Source organism: Panthera leo, chromosome C1 (genome assembly GCF_018350215.1).
Source record: "Panthera leo isolate Ple1 chromosome C1, P.leo_Ple1_pat1.1, whole genome shotgun sequence".
Classification (NCBI taxonomy): Eukaryota; Metazoa; Chordata; class Mammalia; order Carnivora; family Felidae; genus Panthera; species Panthera leo.
Genome location: NC_056686.1, coordinates 181,407,124 through 181,428,280, shown reverse-complemented (window position 1 = coordinate 181,428,280; position 21,157 = coordinate 181,407,124). Strand labels below are relative to the sequence as shown.

The 21,157-nt window shown below is 35.4% G+C and overlaps 1 protein-coding gene across 3 annotated transcripts in view; it reads left to right on the top strand.

Annotated features, from left to right (window-relative positions):
* Positions 1-8,241, top strand: part of STK17B (serine/threonine kinase 17b) — a 31,441-nt gene extending 23,200 nt beyond the window's left edge. For all 3 annotated transcript variants that reach the window (XM_042949533.1, XM_042949532.1, XM_042949534.1), the window contains 4 exons: positions 142-268; positions 1,943-1,991; positions 3,178-3,357; positions 5,185-8,241. In XM_042949533.1, the coding sequence (XP_042805467.1) occupies positions 142-268; positions 1,943-1,991; positions 3,178-3,357; positions 5,185-5,467 (639 nt within the window). In that variant the 3' untranslated portion in view covers positions 5,468-8,241. The remainder of the gene's footprint in view (positions 1-141; positions 269-1,942; positions 1,992-3,177; positions 3,358-5,184) is intronic.
* Positions 8,242-21,157: the final 12,916 nt, after the last annotated feature.

The window sequence follows — 21,157 nt, the reverse complement described above, 5'->3', positions numbered from 1 at the left end:
GCTAACTAGTAGTTCAGTAGATGTTTGGTGAATGACTTAATGAAATGTGTAATAGCTAAACATTTAATTTACTTCCCATCTGAGACAAGTATTCTTTTATTGTTGTATATTACTTACCAATTTTTATTGTGCTTTATTTAGCCACAGAATATATTATTAAGCAGCATATACCCTCTTGGAGATATAAAAATTGTAGATTTTGGAATGTCTCGAAAAATAGGGAATGCGTGTGAACTTCGGGAAATTATGGGAACACCAGAATACTTAGGTAAGAACTTCCTTTCATTTTATACACCATTTTGAAATTTATCAACTAAATGTTATCTCTATAAAGCCATATTTTAGAGCATGTAATTCCAGGATTTATTTGATTCAGGTATTTTAATGCATTGAAATTTGGTTATGACACAATAAATGAACTTTAGTGAATGTAGGACCATTGAGACATTCACAACAATTCACATGACATTGGACATGTAAATTCAGAAGTTAATGTTTGTGTGTAACAGTTTATTACATAAAGAAAAATGGGTGAAGGGGAAGTTAGGGAACAGGAGAAAATGGAAAAAAGAGGAAAACAGGCAGTCACACGGCCCAGTCATTTTTACCTTTGAAGCCTGGGTGTTGGATAAATGTCATTTCTATTTGTGTCCTGGTCCCAACTCTGAAGCTGTTTATAAATATACATCATCTTCAGTTTTGCAAGAATTTTTAGCAGGACTACTTGCTTTTTGTTGCTGCTGCTTAAAAATGTGAGGTTTTGCCTAGGGTTGTAAAAGGAGGATTTTGAAGAAAAAGGATGTCAAAAAAAGATCTTATGATTAGATAATCTGGGAATATTGTACTATATCAACAAATAAAATCATGCAGGTGAAAAAAATTTAAGTTATATGAAGCAGCACATAAATTTATTTTAATTTATAAAATTCATCTTTTTGCACTTTTTTGTTGTTGCTTATATTGATACCCCCATGCAAGTATTGAAAAGATACAACTACACAGAACAGGTGCGACTCAGCAAGGCAGCTGACTTTCCCCAAATGAAAACAAAACAAATTACTAACTTTTGAATGCAAATAGGGACAATAGTGTCCTAGAATAAATGCTCGTAATTATAGATAACACAGCTCACAGAAGTATGTATAGGGTGGTACGTTGTGTGATGGACAGACAAATATATGACTCAAAGTCTTTATTAATAAAAATGTTAGGCTTTAGGAAATAATTTTTGTGAAGCAAAGTTATTATTCAAGCATAAATCCTAGTTTGGCCTCTACTAATTTGAAATTTATGATAATCACAAGATATAGAGAATTTATTTTGCACTTAAAAAGTTGGCAGGGAAGAAGATGATGGGAAGTTAATTACATAGGAAATTAGGTTTTTGATAGTCTAAGAGGGATATTGAATCTACTTGAAAATGTAAAGCCCTTCCAGAATGCATAATTTACTCATAATGTTGTTGTAAATATATATGATTCTCTTTACTCTGAAAAGAAAAACTTCAATCAGTATAATAAAATAACACAAACTAATTCTTAACAGAGTAATCAAACTACAATTTTTAAAAAGATTCCAGTGTCTAAAATTTTACTTCTTCATAATTGTTTTTCCTGAGATTGATTTAATGATTAAAAACATTCCTCCATAGCTACTGGTTATTCCAAGAATATTATTTGTGCTTTTGAACCTTCTGAGTATATATATAATTTGCTCAACATTAGATATGTTTAAATGTCCAATCACAGGATAATTAATACTATGCTAAATTTCTATCAATTTGATATTATTCTTTAAAATTAAAGCAGTTTTATTATTATAATTATATATAATATATATTATAATTTTACATATATATACTAAATATATATAATTATTGTAAAATAATTTTCATGTTTTTAAATTTGTCAGTATTGAATTTGAATTTTATCTTTGCTTTCAGCTCCAGAAATCCTGAACTATGATCCTATTACTACAGCAACAGATATGTGGTAAGATTTTGTTAGTTACCTAAATGCTTTCATTAAAAGTTTGGTAGAATATATATTCTGCGTTTCTTTGATTCCAAAGAAATGTAAATAATAAGGCTTTCTATAAAAGATTTTTTTGAAGTATCATTACTGTGCCACAAGAAGGCATTTATCTGTACATTCTTTTTAAGTAATACTTTGGCTCTGAGCCAAAAGTATAGAAATAAATAGGAAGATCCCTTTCCTGAAGGAAGACTCGGTCTAATAAAAAACGAAAATAGTTGCAGTACTGTGTGATATGTTCTGTAATAAGGTAAAATACTTAATGAGCATGGAGGAAACAGTAGACAAGCACCAGATGGGAGATACCTAATCTAGGTCTAGATGAACTGGAAAGGTATTTGGTATGGAGAAAGTGAAGTCAGGTTTATACAAAAGTTTAGTTTTAGGAGATTATATTTCTAGGGCATTGTGAGTTTCTGTGGCAAGCAAAATCATATTTTGAATATCAGATGTCATAAGGAGTAGAACGGGAATTGATACTAGAACTTTAGCTGGGAACATGGTGGGGGTCTGACTCCATAGTCCAAGTGGAAGAGTTTAGACTTGTTCCCTGTGTTCCATGGAACTGTAATGGGCTTGCCAAGGAAAAAAGGTCCTACGGCTAAATAAGTGGGAAACATGCACTGTATGTGTTGTCTTTTTCTGCCTCCTAAGCATCAGACTTCTCGTGAATGTGTTTAAGGCTTTGAAAAGTCTTGCAATGAAAAAAAATCCACCTATCCAATTTTGTACTTTGCTAAACTTGCAGACTCTGTTTGCAGAGAACTTCTGTTTATGTCGCACAGATCATTAATATGTCTTTGGGTACCATTTAGGAAATGCTGCCCTTTGAGCAGCTTTGTGTACTCAATAAGGGTGTCTGAATGAAGGGCAGACTATAGATATCATGCTATATATTTGATACATTATATTTATAATTATGTAACATGTATATTCCCCTTATATTCTTTTTCTGTGAGGCAGACTTTGAGATAACACAGTTATTTTAGTTTTAATAATATAGGAAATTTGAAAAGCAATTTAAAGTCTATAGTTTACAAGTTCTGAGGACAGGAATCTGCTAAGTATCAATTTTACTTTATATAAATGTTTTCAGATTAACATATGTTTTAAATTCCCCTCTTCTCCCTTCTTTGTTTTTCAGGAATATTGGCATAATAGCATATATGTTGTTAACTCATACATCTCCATTTGTGGGAGAAGATAATCAAGAAACATACCTCAATATTTCTCAAGTTAATGTAGATTATTCAGAAGAAACATTTTCATCGGTTTCACAGCTGGCCACAGATTTTATCCAGAGGCTTTTAGTAAAAAATCCAGAGTAAGTTATAACATTAATGTGTTTAAGTACAATTACAAAATGAATCCTATGTCTGTTAAGAAAGATATATTCTAAAACAGTATACAGCTTTAAAAAAAAAATTAAAAAAAATAAAATAAAATAAAAAAATTTTTAAAAAAGGGGCGCCTGGGTGGCTCCGTCGGTTAAGCGTCCGACTTCGGCTCAGGTCATGATCTCACGGTCCATGGGTTCGAGCCCCGCGTCGGGCTCTGTGCTGACAGCTCAGAGGCTGGAGCCTGTTTCGGATTCTGTGTCTCCCTCTCTCTGTGACCCTCCCCCGTTCATGCTCTGTCTCTCTCTGTCTCAAAAATAAATAAACGTTAAAAAAATAAATAAATAAAATAAAACAGTATAAAATTATTAGAAGTATGCTCTCAAGTTTCAGATAAAATGGGAAGAGAGGTGGTATAAGAGATCATTAAATACCAAATCTATAACTTCAAACATGGTAAATACAAAACATACAGCAGGAAATTTTGGAGTGAAGAGAAGATTTGGGTTATTTCTCTCGCAACCTGCTACTAAACCCTGAAATTCCCTAAAAGAAATAGAAGGTTTACAATACACGTGGCTGGCTGCGATAGACTTTGTTGTGACTAATCTGTAGTCAAGTAATTATAGTTATATGGGAAGTGTAAATTACTGATTGTCAAACGTTTAAGAATCAAATGCTCTTTGACCACCTGCAAAAGAAGGGGATTTGAAACCATGGTTTAGGACTCTTACTTCACTCATTGGCAACTCAGAGCCAGGACAATTCACTCAGAGCAGGAAAAGAAAAAGTTGGTCTCCCATTTCTTTACCCAGAGCAGCCCCATTTACTTTAAAATGCCTTGGGCTCGGATCCTGGTTTTGTTGCTGTCAGGTCTTTTATCTCTGACCTTTACTTAATCTCCTGGAGGATTCAGTTTCTTATCAGTTTAAGGAAGAAGAACTCACGGGTTTGCTAATTATTTTATTGGCTTAATGCAAATCCACACAAATTTTCACTGGCCGTGTTTTGGACATAAATGGTTATTTAATAGTAGTATAGTAGTAAAATTGCTTCTGGTTATTTTCTTAAATAGTTTTTTCCTTAGGTTCTAAAATTTTAAAATGAGCCATTAAGTTTTTAAAATCAAAAAACGAACATAAAAATTTCTATAGTGAGTAAATTCACTTCTTTATAATCAGAAAAAAAATGAACATAAAATGATCATAAAAGATGAAGATAAAGACTAAGAAAACATGTTGTAATGGAAATGGTGATTGTGTTAAGGTTGTAGGTCTGCCTATAGATAGGTATTTTCCTAACTTTTGAAAAATTGTGATATTTGACCATATTATTTTCAAAAGAGAAAGCAAAATGTAAAAACTCAAAATACTGGATAAACATCATTCAAGAGCAGCCTGTATTTTTGAGATTTAACAGTATTGCTTTTAAGAACACAGAATAATAGATTATAAATTACATGTTTTCCTTCATAGTTTCATGTCTTTATCTCTTTAAAGATATTCCTTTATCCTTTATTCCTTTATCAAGGAATTTTATAATTTTACTAATTTTTACTTGTGAGGCTTAACATATGTCCTCAAGCTTTTTGTCTAGTCTTACCTGTAAGCTCCATGATGAATTGAATTTTCAGCACATGTCAATATTAAAGAAACTCTAGGTACTACAATTTTGGTATTGTTATTCCCTCTATACTATGAATATGTGTTATTTTCATAATAAATTAAAAAAATAAGTCTATAGTGTATCAAACTGCAGATGTTTCCAACTTGATTTTTAGTTCTCCATTTTCACTTGATGCTTTCTTTTCAAAGGAAAAGACCCACAGCAGAAATCTGCCTGTCTCATTCTTGGCTACAGCAGTGGGACTTTGGAAACTTATTTCACCCTGAAGAATCTTCCACTTCCTCTCAAAGTCAGGATCATTCATTAAGGTCCTCTGAAGACAAAACTTCTAAATCCTCTTGTAATGGAACCTGTAGTGATCGAGAAGACAAAGAGAATATTCCAGAGGATAGCAGCATGGTTTCCAAAAGATTTCGCTTTGATAACTCATTGCCCAATCCCCATGAACTTGTTTCAGATTTGCTGTGTTAGCACTTTTCTCTTTGACTTACTGGACTGAATTTGGAATTTGAAATCTACTCCAATGTGAGATTGTGGTTTGTAGCTTCATTTATGGCATGTTTATTTTGTAAATGCACTTTTGCATAGAAGTGTTTTAATGCCAAATTATTAGTAACAAGCATAATTTCGTTTCCTGTTCTGAGATACTAACTCTTCAGAGAAGAAAATATTTAAATATATGACAAAAATAAAGCTATGCATGTGAGTTTACATGTTAATTGAAGAATTCAAGTTCAAATGGATTTATCAAAATATTTTACAGGTGAGGAAAAAATTGATTCGGGTTTATATTATGGTTGATATAAAACTGAACAAAACGAAGACATTTGAATTCAATAGGTTCTATGAGGTAAGTTCTATATACATGCCTCTACTGACAAAATTTTATTAGGATAACAATGTCAAGTTTAAGCAAGAATATTTACTATTTTTATAGATGTGGGATATTTTATATTTGAAAATATTTCAATCACAAATATTTTGAAACTGCCTAAGATTTCCAGGATATATGATCTGCTACATGAGACAAGTCCTTTAACCAGAGCAAAGAGGGAAATTATAAACCCAATTAGGGATATTCTATACAAGTTGGAGGAAAAAAAAAAAAGCAGCATGGTATCATTTTTTTTTTTTGACTCAAATGTCTTGCCCTCTCTCATCATACTTCAGATTTAATAAGGACTGAAAGATGGAGACTTAGATTGTACACAAGTGTAGAGGATTTTCATCTTCCAGAATTTCTGAAGTAGAAGATACTTAAGTAAGACTGCATGTGCTCTATTTTGGGTGGCCAGAGTTCTAAAAGTATACATAAAAAAATATCACAGTACCAGTAAGACTGTTAACACAGTGCCAGAGTCCACAACAGCAAGGTGGATGTGATCATAAAACCTGATGACATTATGCTCTTCTAAAGTTCTTAGGTAAAATTCCAGTGAGTGATGAGGCCCAGCAGAGGGCCATCTGCAGGGTAGCCTTATAATGGTCTTTTGTTGGAACCAATGCAAGAGTCTAAGGACAGAAGGGTGGCTGGTGACTGTTTAGTGATAATAAAGGGAAGTTTACTCCTTTTATGGTTATCTTTGATGATTTTGCACCTGGTTACTATCAAAAATTCTGTTATATTATCATGTTAGGATAATTACCTCATGATCATGTTACTATATCAAATTAAATTATATTTTGACAAAAAAAATTCTTGAGTTTTCCCCCCTTGAATTACATATTACTGTAAAGTCTTTAACTTTCTGAAATTTGATAAGACTCCAAATAACTTAAAACTGTTTTTAATAGCCATCAGTTCACTTTATTTGACTAAATGGTGAATTCCTTTTAAATCTTTAGCATGCCTTAAAGAAAAAGTTATTTCTACTTGTGTGTGTATATGTGTATATGTATAGGTGTATGTATTTATGTATAGATAGATAAAATATATAGTCTTTAGACACCTTTCTCTTAGAGATTCTTTGCTGTACTATATTGTGTTCAACTCAGGTGCCAAAGGAGCTCTCTTCTTATGGACATGTAAATATACATTTAAATTCTTTAAGAAATAGTTTGTTGGTTCAATAAACTAGCCATTGCAAAAGCTAAATTGGGCTCTTGTATATCTAAAACTGATGAGTTTTTTCTAAATTGTAGATTGTCTAGTTATTTGCCTTCCATATTAAGCTAATGCAGGTAAAATTTAGCAAGCCATTGGTGAAAGAGGATTTTTACAAAAGATCATATTTTATTTTTAAATTTCTGGAGGAATTATGCCATAGTAAAAATTAAAAATAAAAAAAGTGTTTGAATTTTAAATTATAAGCTGATTCTTAAAAAATATTTTATGCCAGCTTTCTTTTAATATGAAGAATCTTAAAATAGTTCATCTGCTGCCCCTTAGTTACTAGAATACACAGAGTTGTAAATTTCCGTACCTTTTTTCCTAGCAATTTTTATTACAAAAACGCAACAAGGAGTTGCACAAACAGCATACAAATTCAGTTTTTTTCATAAAGGTTAATTTAAATATTTTCACTGTTTGAAATGTGAAAATAAATTAAACCAGTATTTAGGGAGAACTTGTTGACAAATGACTCAATTCTTATTCTTTTTCTCCCAAGGTTGAAAACAAATATCAAAAGTAGATGATGTATCTCATTAAAGCAGGAATCTTAGCCCCTCTGAGGTGACCAGATGTCAGTAATGCTTAAACACATCTGAAAATTAATGTTAAATTGTGGTGTGTTTATAAAGTTTTATAACTTTGCTTTTTGGACAGATAGGATTAAAAAATAAAGTACAGATGACAGTTACGATTGTCATTTTAATTTTTTCCCCATGGTCAGGTTAACTCTGAGCAGTAAATTTATAGGGGCACTTTAAAGAAGTAAGCAGTATGTGTTCTACAGTCTGTAATGAGATTAGGTGCCTGTCCCAGAAGGTACATCAAAACATTGCTTCCTTTAAAGAAAGTCTTGTTATAAAAAGTCAGCTGATTAATGATGTAGTTCATTTTTATTCTGGCACAAGTTTTTTCTTTCATTTGGAATGGGTTGCTAATAGCTCATGGACCAGACTTTGAATAGCTTTGCTCTAAATAACATTTATAAATTGATATCTTATAACTGTTTACATTTCTTCTGTTTATTTTTGAATTTAGATTTTTATATCTGTCTTGGAAACTTGTCTTTATTTGTTGTGTAAACAATTGTTCTTTAATTTCAAATTGTATTAAAATTAAGTTATCTGACTTCCAATTTGGAGAATTATTATCAATTTAGAATTTTATAAGACTTTAAAGAAGCTTAAATTCTAATTGTAAATTTCACACAAATTACAACTGCCCATCTTAACTTTCATTAAATAACTGTGTTGCTTAAGCATACTGACTGACATTATTATAAATACTTCAGAAAAAAAGTATATATATATAGATATATACACACACACACACATATATATATATATATATATATATCAACTTAATGATCCTTTTGGTTAAAATTAAAAAGTGCTTTTTTACATTTGTGACTGTCTTTTGCTTTAAAGTATTTCTGAGTTTGTTAAGCAAACTTCCTTGCCTGGAGGTCCGAGCCTTGACACATGTCATTTTTGAACTCCTTTCCAGTACATATGTGTTTATTAGATCCTGTCTGTTAAAAAGCCACATAAATTTGAAAACAAGTCTATTCTCTGGTAATAACTAGATACTTTCAGAAAATGTTAGTAAGTGGCAGTGTACTACATGTTTCATAAGGATGAATAAGGGATTTTTATTTACCCAGAAATGGGTGAACTGTTTCTGTTGTGTCTTTGTTTTTAGTTTAAATAAATTGACTTTTTAAAAAAGATGAATAAGGGATTCTTTAAGAAATGTATAATCTGATTATGTACTAAGGTACAATCACATCACTTACTGTAGTTCTATTCCAGTGAATACTAACACATTGATAGAGGAAATACAGGGTTAGGTTCCTACAAGCTTCTGTTTATAACATTTTAGCCAACTAATCAGTGCATAACCTTGTTTTATGTAGGTTTTTATTTAAAAGGATCTTATTTAATATATATTGTTGATTCATTAACATTGACTTCACACCAGCAGCACTATAACTCATACCTGAATGAAGCTTATCTAATAACACATAAGGCACATTGCAGTCCTGTGCTTATAGGAACATAACTACAGAGCACTTCAAAATTATGATTTGGGACATTTTAAATACCAACAAAAAGCCCCAAAATGCAGAAGGCATGACACTAAATAGACTACAAAATGGACATTTGTCTTACAGTTTGAGAGTTGAAATAAGAGCATCACTTTGCTCACCCTGAGATGGAAACGCGTGTCAGGCATCTCAAATTTTTTACCACTTTGATGATGTCTCCAAATGATTGTGAAAGTACTGTGCATGTTAATTTGGGGTTACAAATACATTTTAGCAAGGTATGTGTGTAAGTATATATGTTTAGCAAGTATGTAAGTTCACAAATACGGAGTTCATGAATAAAGAGGGTCAACTCCACATTGCTAAAATCATCACATAAAAAGTATGAAGTGTGATAAGAGAGAAATGTTGTGCAGAACTTAATTAAGTCTGAGGAAGGAAAAATTGATGTGTTGGAACTTTTTAAATTGTGAGCACTTTTCTTTTCAAGTTCCATGTTTTCTTTTTCTGACACAATGGCATTCCCAAACTTTTCTCCTTAGCCCCTTTTTCCTCCTGGACACTGAAGTTATACATATTATCCTTATTTGGGTGTAAGAATACTCAAATGTAAAATAGCTCTGAGTAAAATCATGATCATATACTCTCTTTCTGTATCACCTCCTCACCCAAACTTCTTGGCTTCCTGTTACCTCCCTTAGTTAACACAGCACTGTTTACTCACACATCACAACTGGATATCTCTAGGTGTCATTCTAAAAATTTTGTTTCCTTACTGCACCTCTTCTAAGAGTCATTAATTTCTATCAATAAAGTCTTTTTATATATCTTATGCTTATTTTCTCTTGATTCTCACTGGTGTTCTTTCATCTAGATCTAGATTGCATAGGTCATCTAGAAAGAGGTCAGCAAACTTTTTCTAAAAAGGACCAATTATTAAATACTGTAGGTTTGGGTCGCCTGGGTGGCTCAGTCAGTTGAGCATCCAACTTCTGTTCAGGTCATGATCTCACAGTTCGTGAGTTCAAGCCCTGTGTTGGGCTTTGTGCTGACAGCTCAGAGCCTGGAGCCTGCTTCCAATCCTGTGTCTTCCTTTCTGTGTCTGTCTCTGCCCCTCCCCTGCTCACCCCCTGTCTCTCTGTCTCTCAAAAATAAATGTTAAAAAAAAAATACTGTAGGCTTTGCAGGCTGGTGTCTTGTCACAACTAGTCAATTTTGCTCTTAGAGCATGCAAGCAGCCATGAACAATATGCAAGCAAATGGCTGTGGCAGTAAAACTTTATTTGTAAAAACAGAGGATGGGCAACATTTAGTTTGTTGACCCCAATCTAGATTATCATACTAATTCTCTTAGCTCTAGAATGATTAAAATGAGAGTAGAGCCAGAAAGACACAGGGAAGTGAGCCTTGTTGGCACTCACTTTGTCTAGCAGATACCCAAGAGGAAGAAGACTGAGTAGTCATTGGATATAATGAATTTTCTAGAAAGGTAAGTTTGCAACTAGCTGAGAAAATAGAAAGTAGAGACCACAGGTATTTTTGGTCTTCCAAGAAATCTAGGGGGAAGGGAGGAGAACAATAGCTTGAAACGTATTTTTAAAAATGTTTTAAGATGGGGAAGACTTAAAGACGTTAATAGGCAAAGGAGAGAAGTCTACATGGAGGCAACAGTCGAAATGCATAAGAGTGCAAGATGATTGATGAAACAAAATGACAGAGAAAGTGATGAGATCACAAGCACAAATGCAAGGGTCAACTTTGACTAGAATAAAAACTGTCTCCCAACAAAAAACAAAGAAAAAGAAAATGGGTGACAATAGAGGTGTGAAGGGACAGGATAATCTTTCTCCTAAGAAGACTGCAGCTAGTGGTCTGCTGAGAGTAAAGGAAATAGAGGTGGGTGTGGTAGGAAGAGTAAAAATTTGGCGAAAGGTGAGGACAGTTGGTCAACAGTATTGGTCAAATGAATGCAGCTATCAGGAGAGACAGACATTAAATACCAAACATCTTATTTTGTTACTAAGTAGTTAATTGTGTAGTGTGTGGCAAAACAATTTTTATAATACTAATTTGTCATTTCTGCCTATATTCCTTTTATATCAGGAGACTGTGCTTCTTTATGTCAGGGACATATATAGTAGCACTCAAAAATAAACCCCAAAACTCTGTTCCAGGGTATTATTTAAGTATTTGTATTTAAGTATTTGTTATTTGCAAATACTAAAGCGCGTTGAGAAGAATAGAGTTTGAAGAGTGGAAAAGGCTCAGAAGGTGACAAGGAGAAAGATCTATAGGTCTTAGAGCAGTAAGAAACTTGCCTATTTCCCCATGCACATTGAATATTGTGGGACCTTGTAGAGAATGGTCCAACAGCAGCAATGTGGCCTGTAGGGCTAAGGTAGAACTAAAAATGCTGTGTGGGTTAAACATTGTTGCTGGAATGAGCATGGCAGAGAAGGAGAAGATAGCATTGAGCCTGAGAGGAGGTTCTCATGTGGATCACATTAGAGCATATTCTCTTACTTTGGACAACATCCTCATGAGGGGAATGCTTCTACTGGAAAAACATCAGTAGGCTTCATATCATTGGTTCTGACAGTATCCCTTGGTGGCAGCTGAGGGCATGCAACTACAATGCAAGTCTCTAAAAGTAACCCTACCATTGATGAAGGAATGAGATTGGCTAACCCACCAGCCAGAGCCAGTGTCTTTCTCGATTGCCTTCCTCCCTTAGAATGCATTCAGCTCACTGGGAGTAAGGGATAAACTGGAAGTCTGCTGGGTGGTTTCTGAAATGCTTTTGAGTTCTGGATGAAAGCAAGAAATGCTGACAGTCCCAAGCTCTCTGCCATCTTGGATGAGAACTGTTTCCACCATTTTTTAATTATGAACGAAGGGACAAGGGAGTCCTGACATTATTGTTCCCCTGAAGTCACTGAAGTAAGAGCAGCAGTCATTTCCGTCTCAATTTTTCAGTTTGTGATTTTTATAAATGTCCTATTTGGTTAAGCCACTCTATTTTGGGTTTTCTGTTATTTGTGGCTGAAAGCACTTTTTTAAGTTTATTTATTTTGAGAGAGAGAGAATGAGCGAGTGAGTGCACACATGAGTAGGGGAGAGGGAGAGAGAGAATCCCAAATCTGATGAGGCTCAATCCCATGAATAATGATATCATGACCTGAGCCTAAATCAAAAGTCAGATGCCCAACGAACTGAGCCACCTACGCACCCTACAACTGAAAGCATTTTAATTGGCACAATCATCAATATTTTCCAAACTTGAATTCCTCATAATGTTATTAGGTGTCAGGCAAAGGAAGAAAGCATATATACTCAACTGGGTTTTAGAAACACCAGTTCAACAGTGCTAAACATGCATTCTTACTGCAGGATTCCTTGGAGGCTTTACTCCGGGAACCTATGTGTAGTGTGTGCTATAATTACTTTGATCATGTTAACATCTCTCTGGATGGTATCCATGGACATGTACTTGGAAAGCACTGTACCAGATGCTATATCGATACACTCCAAGAATGTCTAAATATCCGGCTTATCCAGGAATAGAATTCAAGTTACTTTGTAAGAATCAGCTCACAAGAGCTGGAGAAGAGTCTGAGAAGGACAGACTTTTTTTTTTTTTTGTCTAAATGAGACTCATTTTATCTAAATGAGACCATTTGCATTTCCACACCTAAATGCAAAAGCCTTGTATTAGATACAGGATAGGATGTACATGGATATGTAGAAATATATAAGAAGAAATTCATTATAGGAAATGGCTCACCTGATTATGGAGGCAGAGAAGTTCTATGATCTGCTGTCTGTAAGCTGGAGAGCAGGAAAGCTGGTGATACAAATCCTAGCCCAAATTTGAAGGCCAACAAACCAGAAGGGTCAATGTTGAGGGCCAGAGAAGATGGATATCCCAGCTCAAGCAAAGAGAGAAAATGTTCCCTTTCTGTGCCTTTTTTTTTTTTTTTTTTTTCCTATTCAAGCCCTCAACTAATTGAATGATGCCCACCTGCTTTGGGAAGAGTGGGTAAAGGGTGTCCTTTACTCGCTCTACCAATTCAAATGCTAATCTCTTCCAGAAACACCCTGACAGACACACTCAGAAATAATGTTTTACTAGCTATCTGGGCTTCCCTTAGCCCTGTCAAGTTGACACAGAAAATCAAGCATCCTGGGCCTTTCTGTATCTTCTGGATTCTTCCTTATTTATCAAAGCTTTCCTGTAAGAATAGAGATGTTCTAACACTTTCCCGTATACTTTCCTCACTATGCACACACACAATTTTCTATCTTCTTTTTATAATAGTAAAAGTTTTACTTATAGGAAACAAATAGATCTTCCATTTTATTGAAATTGACTAAGTCCTTTTCTTTAAAATATATTACTATGAAAACTGTTAAAGAATCTCACTAATAGGCAGGGTGGGTGCAAGTGTGGGTAGAATTAAATGAATAATCTCTCACATTTAGGTCCTATGCTAACCCTACAGTGTGGCCAACTTTCAGAATAAGCAAAAAAAGTCATTATTTTATAATTAATAGGAAAGATTCCACCTTCTGTGGCTCACCACTGGAATTTAAATTTAGTGACTGTAATACCCCTTTGAAAAGCCAAAAGAAAGATATATGCTAATTATACCAATATTGCTAGCCAGATTGTAAAATGCAACTGGGTCACCAAATACAGACACAATTGTAAATGTGCACTCTAGTTATACTGAATAGTAAACAAATGAATGCAAGATGTATGTGGAGAAAATTATGACGTAGAATGATTAAACAAATAAACCATAACAGATTCTCCATGTCATATAAGGCATATCAGAGCCCTTCCTTTCCTTGTAACTCAGTCATAATGAATAAATCTATGAGGCTTCATGATCTTTCCTGATTATAATTGAATTAACTGCCTAGATAGTCATGTGAAGTCAAATTTTATGATGAAACATTGTGATTTGTTTCTTCCTTTGAAAGAAGTTGTTAGCCCAATTTATTAAGAACGTGATTGGTTTTTTAATTGGGATTTGCACAAAAAGGCTTCTGAAATAAATGAATATTTAAGTAATCACAGACTAAAGACCATTGAAAACCAGCTATAAAGGGAGAAAAAAAGCTGAACCATTTATTTAAAGGCCTTTTTGGCCATTTTAACCTGTGTGAACATCAATTACTTCTTTATTTTACAAAACAGCAGTAATCAGTTGTTTGCTTCTTTGATTAGTTCTGGTCTGAATTCATTTAATACTAATGATTAAGCATGGGATACTGCAAATGAACCTGTCTCTTTTCTTCCCAGAAATAGAATAATTACAATGGCCAATGCCTGGGGCCTTTTATATTACTAAATTTGTAAGAGATTTAATTACTTTGGCTTTGCTCCAGTGTCCCAAACAACGCACACAAATAGTCCCACGACATTGTGTCTAAGTATCAATTTTGGAAGGTCTTTACAGCATGTGTTTATAAAATGGGTGCTTGTGGGTCTGTGTAAAAAATACCACCTGCCGGTATGCCTGTATCCAGAGATATATGGGGCATAAAGTAAATGAGGAAGAATAAAGTCTGCTAAGGGTCCGCTATGAGTCAGGAATTATATTTGGCTCCTTTATTCATGCTGTCTCATTTAATCTTCGCAACAACCCTGAATATCCCCACATTGTAGGTAAAGAACTGAGACTCCAAGAGGTTAAGCAGTTTTCAAAGTTAGCTAAGTACCGTACTTGGGGATTTGAGCTCAAGTCCATCTGGCTTCAAATGCTGCCTGTATCCTCTCTATCACAGCGTATTTGAATTAAATTTTCCAGGATTAAATGAAAAAAAAAAAAAAGCTAGGAGAAAGTGATTGGAATCTATGACTTAAAAAAATGTTAGGATCTAAATTTTAATTTATATACTGTTTGATTAAAAATTTTAAGTGTACCATAAAGTCAAAGTTAGGATAGAATAACCTAAATTGCAATACTGAAAACATTACAGAATGTAGTATTTGCTAAATAGAAAAGAGAAACATAAATAATTCACTAGTGTTTCCTAGTTAGCCATTGGTACTGTACAAATAGGTACTGTAAGATGGCCTGTATCGACACACAATTTACTACATGTGGAGAAGATATTGGTATGAGTCTTACGTATTTCTTTATCTCTAATATCTGAGAAACCTTCTTTGAAAAGGTAGCCTTCAAATGAAGGTCTTCTCCAGGCAGAATTGGCTCTGAGGCAGGAAATGCCCGGCCCATTCAAGGAACTGGAAGATCTCCAGACAGGTGAGGTAAGAGACTGGAGAGGTGGGCAGGGGCTATGTTAGCCAGTTGGTCTTTTACTTTAAGGTCACAGGGTACCATTGAAAAGCTTTAAGTGAGAGTTGCACGTAATCCTATTTTGGGTTTTAGAAGGATTGTTGCTTGGATATTGTGTGGAGGGTGTATTGAAAGGGGGTCAATCTGAAGGCCCACTTAGGAGGATTATTTCATTTGTCCTGGCAAGAGATGGTGATGGCTTAGGAAGCCAAGAGAAATGGACAGATTCAAGTGAGACTTGAGAGGACCGATAGAGTTCCCTCATTACTTGGATGTGTAAGATGAGGAAGCTTATAAAGGATGGTTCTCAAATTGTTCTTTTGAGCAGCCATTTCAATGGTTGTCCATATAGTAAAACAAGGGAACGCTGGAGAGGGAAGCAGGTCTGAGGGGAAGCTGAACTCAGTGTTGGATGTGTGGACCATGATAATGGTTTTTTTGGTTATATAGATTTGGAGCTTTCAGGTGTGGCCAGCAATAGAGATATAAATTGAGGTATTGTCATTGTGCAGCTGATTGAATGAGGTTACTAGCTGGGAGTAGGGAAGTGAAATTGAGTCATGCCCTACAAAGCCTTCCACAATTCAGGTCTCCATATCAGAGTCATATTAACTTGCTTTGAAGCCATGTCTTTAGCAGACATAATTTGGGCGGGGGAAGAGGTAAGATAGGATGGAGAGAAGTGATTGGAGGAAGAATGGAAGGGATTCAAAATGTCTTTTTAATAGAATACCCACATTCCTGTCAACAGAGAGGAACAATTACTTAAAACAGGGTTGGGGGTAGGGTACTGGCAAGTTCATGGGCATCTCTGCAGAAGTGGTGGTAGGTAAAACGTGTCTCTGTTTCTGTATCGCATTTCCTGCTTTTATTCATGCCCCCTTCCCAACTCCTTTAAAGCTGTGTGCTGAGGTTCTCTTCCTCTTGTGAAAATCTCTTCCCAGAAAAGATCTGAAATAAATTCACGCAAAAGTGAAGATGACTAGTATTAAGCTTTGAAAGTTAACCTTAATGGCAGCTTACATTCTCTGAAAATAACCACAGAAATATTTATGATCCCTCATGTTCCTCTACACCCTTGTCACTCCCACACTCTGTCCCCATTTGTGTGACTACGCAAATAGGTGTCATTTGTGAGCTGTCAAAAATGCTCGTGAAAAAATAAACAAATGCCAAGTAAATCAAAGTGGCCAGAGCCCATTTATTCTTAGGAAAGTTAGAAATGGAAATGATCTAATATGTGAGATTTATAGAGATTTTTTTTGAAATGTTTGCAATATCTGAGATTCAAATGTAAGTAAATCTTATTCCAGTCCCTAGATAAAGAAAGCTCACATTTGCTTCGAACTTACAGTAAAAGCCTGTGAATTAGATTAATTTCTCTCAAAAATAATTTCAGTTTCACTCAGGAAGCCTAACTCTGTTCTTAAAGAGGCAGGCATTTATGAGTTAACCATCTGAAACCTGACTAGAAACTTTAGTAATTATCTCCTGTGGCTACAAGATCCTCTCAAGTACATATAGAGAAATTTGATACCAAAAGGTGCTTTGCAGCCAGGAAAACTATATTTCCAAGAATCTGGTGGCTCCATTATTGGTACCTTTTAAAATGTGGAAATTGAGCCAGTGTCTGAATATTTCCCATAGTGTGCTAAGATTTTCCTTTTTAAATAACAACTCTATTGAAATCTCATCCACTTAAAGTGTAAAATTAATGGTTTTTCATATATTTACAAAACTGTGCAACCGTTAACACTAATTCCAGGCCATCTCCCCACATAGAACCCCTGTGCCCGTTAACAGGCACTCTCTATTTCCTCCCAACCTTCCGAGCCCTAGGCAACCACCAACGTGCTTTCTGTCTGTATGGCTTTGTCTATTCTATACATTTCATATCAGGAGATCAAAAATAAGCAATCTTGGGCACCTGGGTGGCTCAGTCAGTTAAGCGGCTGACTTCGGCTCAGGTCATGATCTCGCGGTCCGTGAGTTTGAGCCCCGCGTCGGGCTCTGTGCTGACAGCTCAGAGCCTGGAGCCTGTTTTGGATTCTGTGTCTCCCTCTCTCTGACCCTCCCCCGTTCATGCTCTGTCTCTCTCTGTCTCAAAAATAAATAAACATTAAAAAAAATTTAAAAAAAATAAGCAATCTTTTGTGACTGGCTATTTTCACTTAGCATAATGTTTTCAGGGTTCATCCATGCTGTATGATGTACATATATCAGTACTGTATTCCTTTTTATTGCTGAATAATATTCTACTTGTATGGATACATCACATTTTGTTGACCCATTCGTTAGTTAATGGACATCTGGGTTGTTTCCACGTTTTGGCTGCTAGGCTGCCATGTACAGGTTTTTGTGTAGGTGTATGTTTTCATTTCTCTTGGGTATATACCTAAGAGTGGAATTGCTAAGTCAAATGATAATTCTATGTTTAACCATTGAGAAACTGCCAGACTGTTTCCCACCAGCAGTTTATGTGAGTTCCAATTTCTTTTCATCCTTCCCTACACTTGTTATTGCCTTTTTGCTTATGCTCCTTTTAATTGGGTATAAAGTAATATCTCTTTGTGGTTTTGATTTGCATTTATGTGATTACTAATGATGTTGGGCCTCTTTTCATGTGCTAATCGGCGACTGGTATATCTTCTTTGGAGAAATATCTACTCAGATCTTTTGCCCATTTTGAAATTGGGTTATCTTTTATTATTGATTTTTAGGAGTTCTTTATATATTCTAGATACAAACAAGTCTTCTTCATTTTTGAGAGACTACACCAAAGAAAATAAATATTAGATAGATCAAAATATCTGGTGTTAGCACCCAAAACTGAGATATACACATATACATACAAATAACTATAAGATACAATTCTTTGTATGTTTTGGCAAGAAAATCTCCTCATTATTTGGAATAAGAAAACCCTCAGTATACAAATGTTCAAAAGAATGTGCAAAATGTACAATAACAGAACTCAGTGAAGCAAATTATGGCATATTTATGTGGTGAAACATTATGGTGCCTTGAAAATGATAATTATGAATTGCTCTCCATGACCTTGGAAGACTTCTATGAAGCATCAAATGAACACACACACAGAGTATAATCTTAACTATGTTGTTTTCAAATGTAGAAAACAGTGCCTGTGTGGCTCAGTCAGTTAAGCATCCGACTCTTGATTTCAGCTCAGGTCATGATCTCACCGTCGTGAGATCGGCCCCGCATCTAGCTTAGCACAGAGTGTGGAGCCTGCTTGGGATTCTCTCTCTCTCTCTCTCTCTCTCTCTCTCTCTCTCTCTCTCTCTCTCTCCCTCTCCCTGTGACCCTTCCCCTCTCATGTTCTCTCTTTCTCTTTCTCAAAATAAATAAACTTAAAAATGTATAGAAAACAGACAAGACAAAAAAATTCTGGTATGTTAGTTGTGGCAGCACATGGGCAGCGGAATGACAGGTGCTGTTTTCCCCGTGCTCGGCATTTGGCTACAGTAAGCATGCATTTCTTCTATAATCAGGCATTTGATGGGGAAGGAGGCAAAGCTGTCTCAGCAGTAACACAAAAAAATGTAAAACTAAAATAATATACTATCTTTAACAAATTTTCATGATTTTGGAAGTATGTGGTTTTTCATGGCATTTCGTTACATCTTTGTGAGTCATGCCAGGAAGTTAGAGTCATCTTACCTACAAAATCCCACAAGCATTTATGTTGGACCTTATTTCCCCAAGTGTTTAAGATACTTCTTGGAAGTAGCTTGGCATACTGAAACACATTTCCTCGTTCAGAAACAATACTTTATGGTATTAGCATTAGCACAGCCCTCTACTTTGAAATATCTATGAAGTCCTGATCAAGGACAATTTTTCTTTGCTTAGTTTTTATTTGTTTCCTTCACATATTATTGAAAGAGAGGCCAGTAAAGCTTTGAAAAACAGACTTTGTGCCACAATAACTCCATGCAGCTCCTTTGCTCAGGGGCCAAGGATATTCCCAGGATGGAGGCAGGCACTGGATCTCTGGCCGCAGTTCCTGCAACTGCTATCATTTCAAGACAAACCACTAATTGCTGAGGAATTCACTGGGAGCTAAAAAGGAACTTTCCTTCACAGTGCACTCCTTGAGATCTCTGGCAGATTTCTTTTGTTCTCAGGCCCTGAGTTGTCATTATCCATGACAGTTCTCATTTCCTATTCTCCATGCGAATATATTCTAAGGCAAAACTACTTTTGAAAAACAAAATGTTCTGGTAGGTTTGGATCCACAGCGATACAGTGATGTTGGCACAGGGCTGTGGACACATGTCCAGAACTGCTGTTTGTAAATGTGATAGCAATTTTGCTAAAAATAAGGACTTTCTTTGCAATTTATGGAGGTATGGATAGAGGAGAAACTGGAGTTGTCCTTCATTTTTCAAATGCCCTTTCATTTCCTGCTGTGTGCTGATGTTTCAAAGTCTCCACATGAATTAAAGTTCCAACGAGATTTGCCATAGCGGTTTCTTGGGAATGTCCATAAATATTTTTTTGCTTTGGTTTTTGTTCTCAGCAGAAAGTGTTGCTTGTGATTATCCCTTTTCTAAATTACATCTCTTTTTAAGATCTGAAAAAATAAGCTTTTGTGTTTTTCAGGAAGCACATGATTTTTTTTTCTGCCCTGCTTAAGACCAAGGGTTTTTACTTTAGGAGCATGGAGCTGAAGTTTTCAATTACTGATTCTCCAAGAAGGCAACAGTGCCTTCTCACCACTGACTTCCTGGTTTAAGTAAACTTTTCTCACATTTTTCCCGTAAGTGATCATTGTTTTAACAGGTTAATTATTTTACCACATAAAGTGGTCATTGTTCTCCGTGCTCAGTGCTCTGAATAAATCAGGCCCTTCCTTGTGTCAGGACACTCACCGCCCCCCACCCCCCCACCCCCCAGGGTTCAGCAGCACTAACCAATTTGCTCAGAGATTTTTTTATCCATCCAAGGACTTAAAAGTTTGGTAACGTTTGAACGAGTTTAAAGAAGAGAAAAAGAACCTTGCAATTCAAAGAGGATCCCTTGAAGCATAACCCCTGCTGGGCTCTAGGTCACAAAGTAGTGGATATATTACTCCCCAGGGCTTTGCAATATTAGCTATGGTGGACAGTGCCTCTTTTCTTCTACTGATTTGTTTACTTTATTTTTAACAACAGGATTCCGTTAAGGCAAACACACACACACACACACACACACACACACACACACAAATTAGGTAGGAATGCAAGGGCATTTCCAAGTTCAATTTCTTTCCATGGATTGCACTTTCTATTCCCTGGGGAATGTTGAGGAACGTTGGCCGTTGCTGACAGATCTTGCTGTTTGACATCCCTCCTCCTCAGGTTGGGCCACGTAGGACTGAGCAGGAGGCTTTAAATGTACCAACCACGTGATAAACCTATTGATGGAATTATAGCTGAAGTCACTGAGCGCTTATTTGTCACCCATGTTGTTCCTTTTCTCATTTAATTCTCAAAACCTCTGGAAGAGGTCAATGTGATTGTTGTCTTTGTTTTGCAGGGGTTAAGTGAGTTGGCCAAGGTTACACAGCCATTGAAGGGCAGAGGCAGGAATTCAGGGCCGGCCACCCCATACCAGTGAATGTTGGCTTTCTACCCCTATTATTTTGGACTCAACTACAAAAGTACCTACAACTGTCAGCTCTTCCTATTATT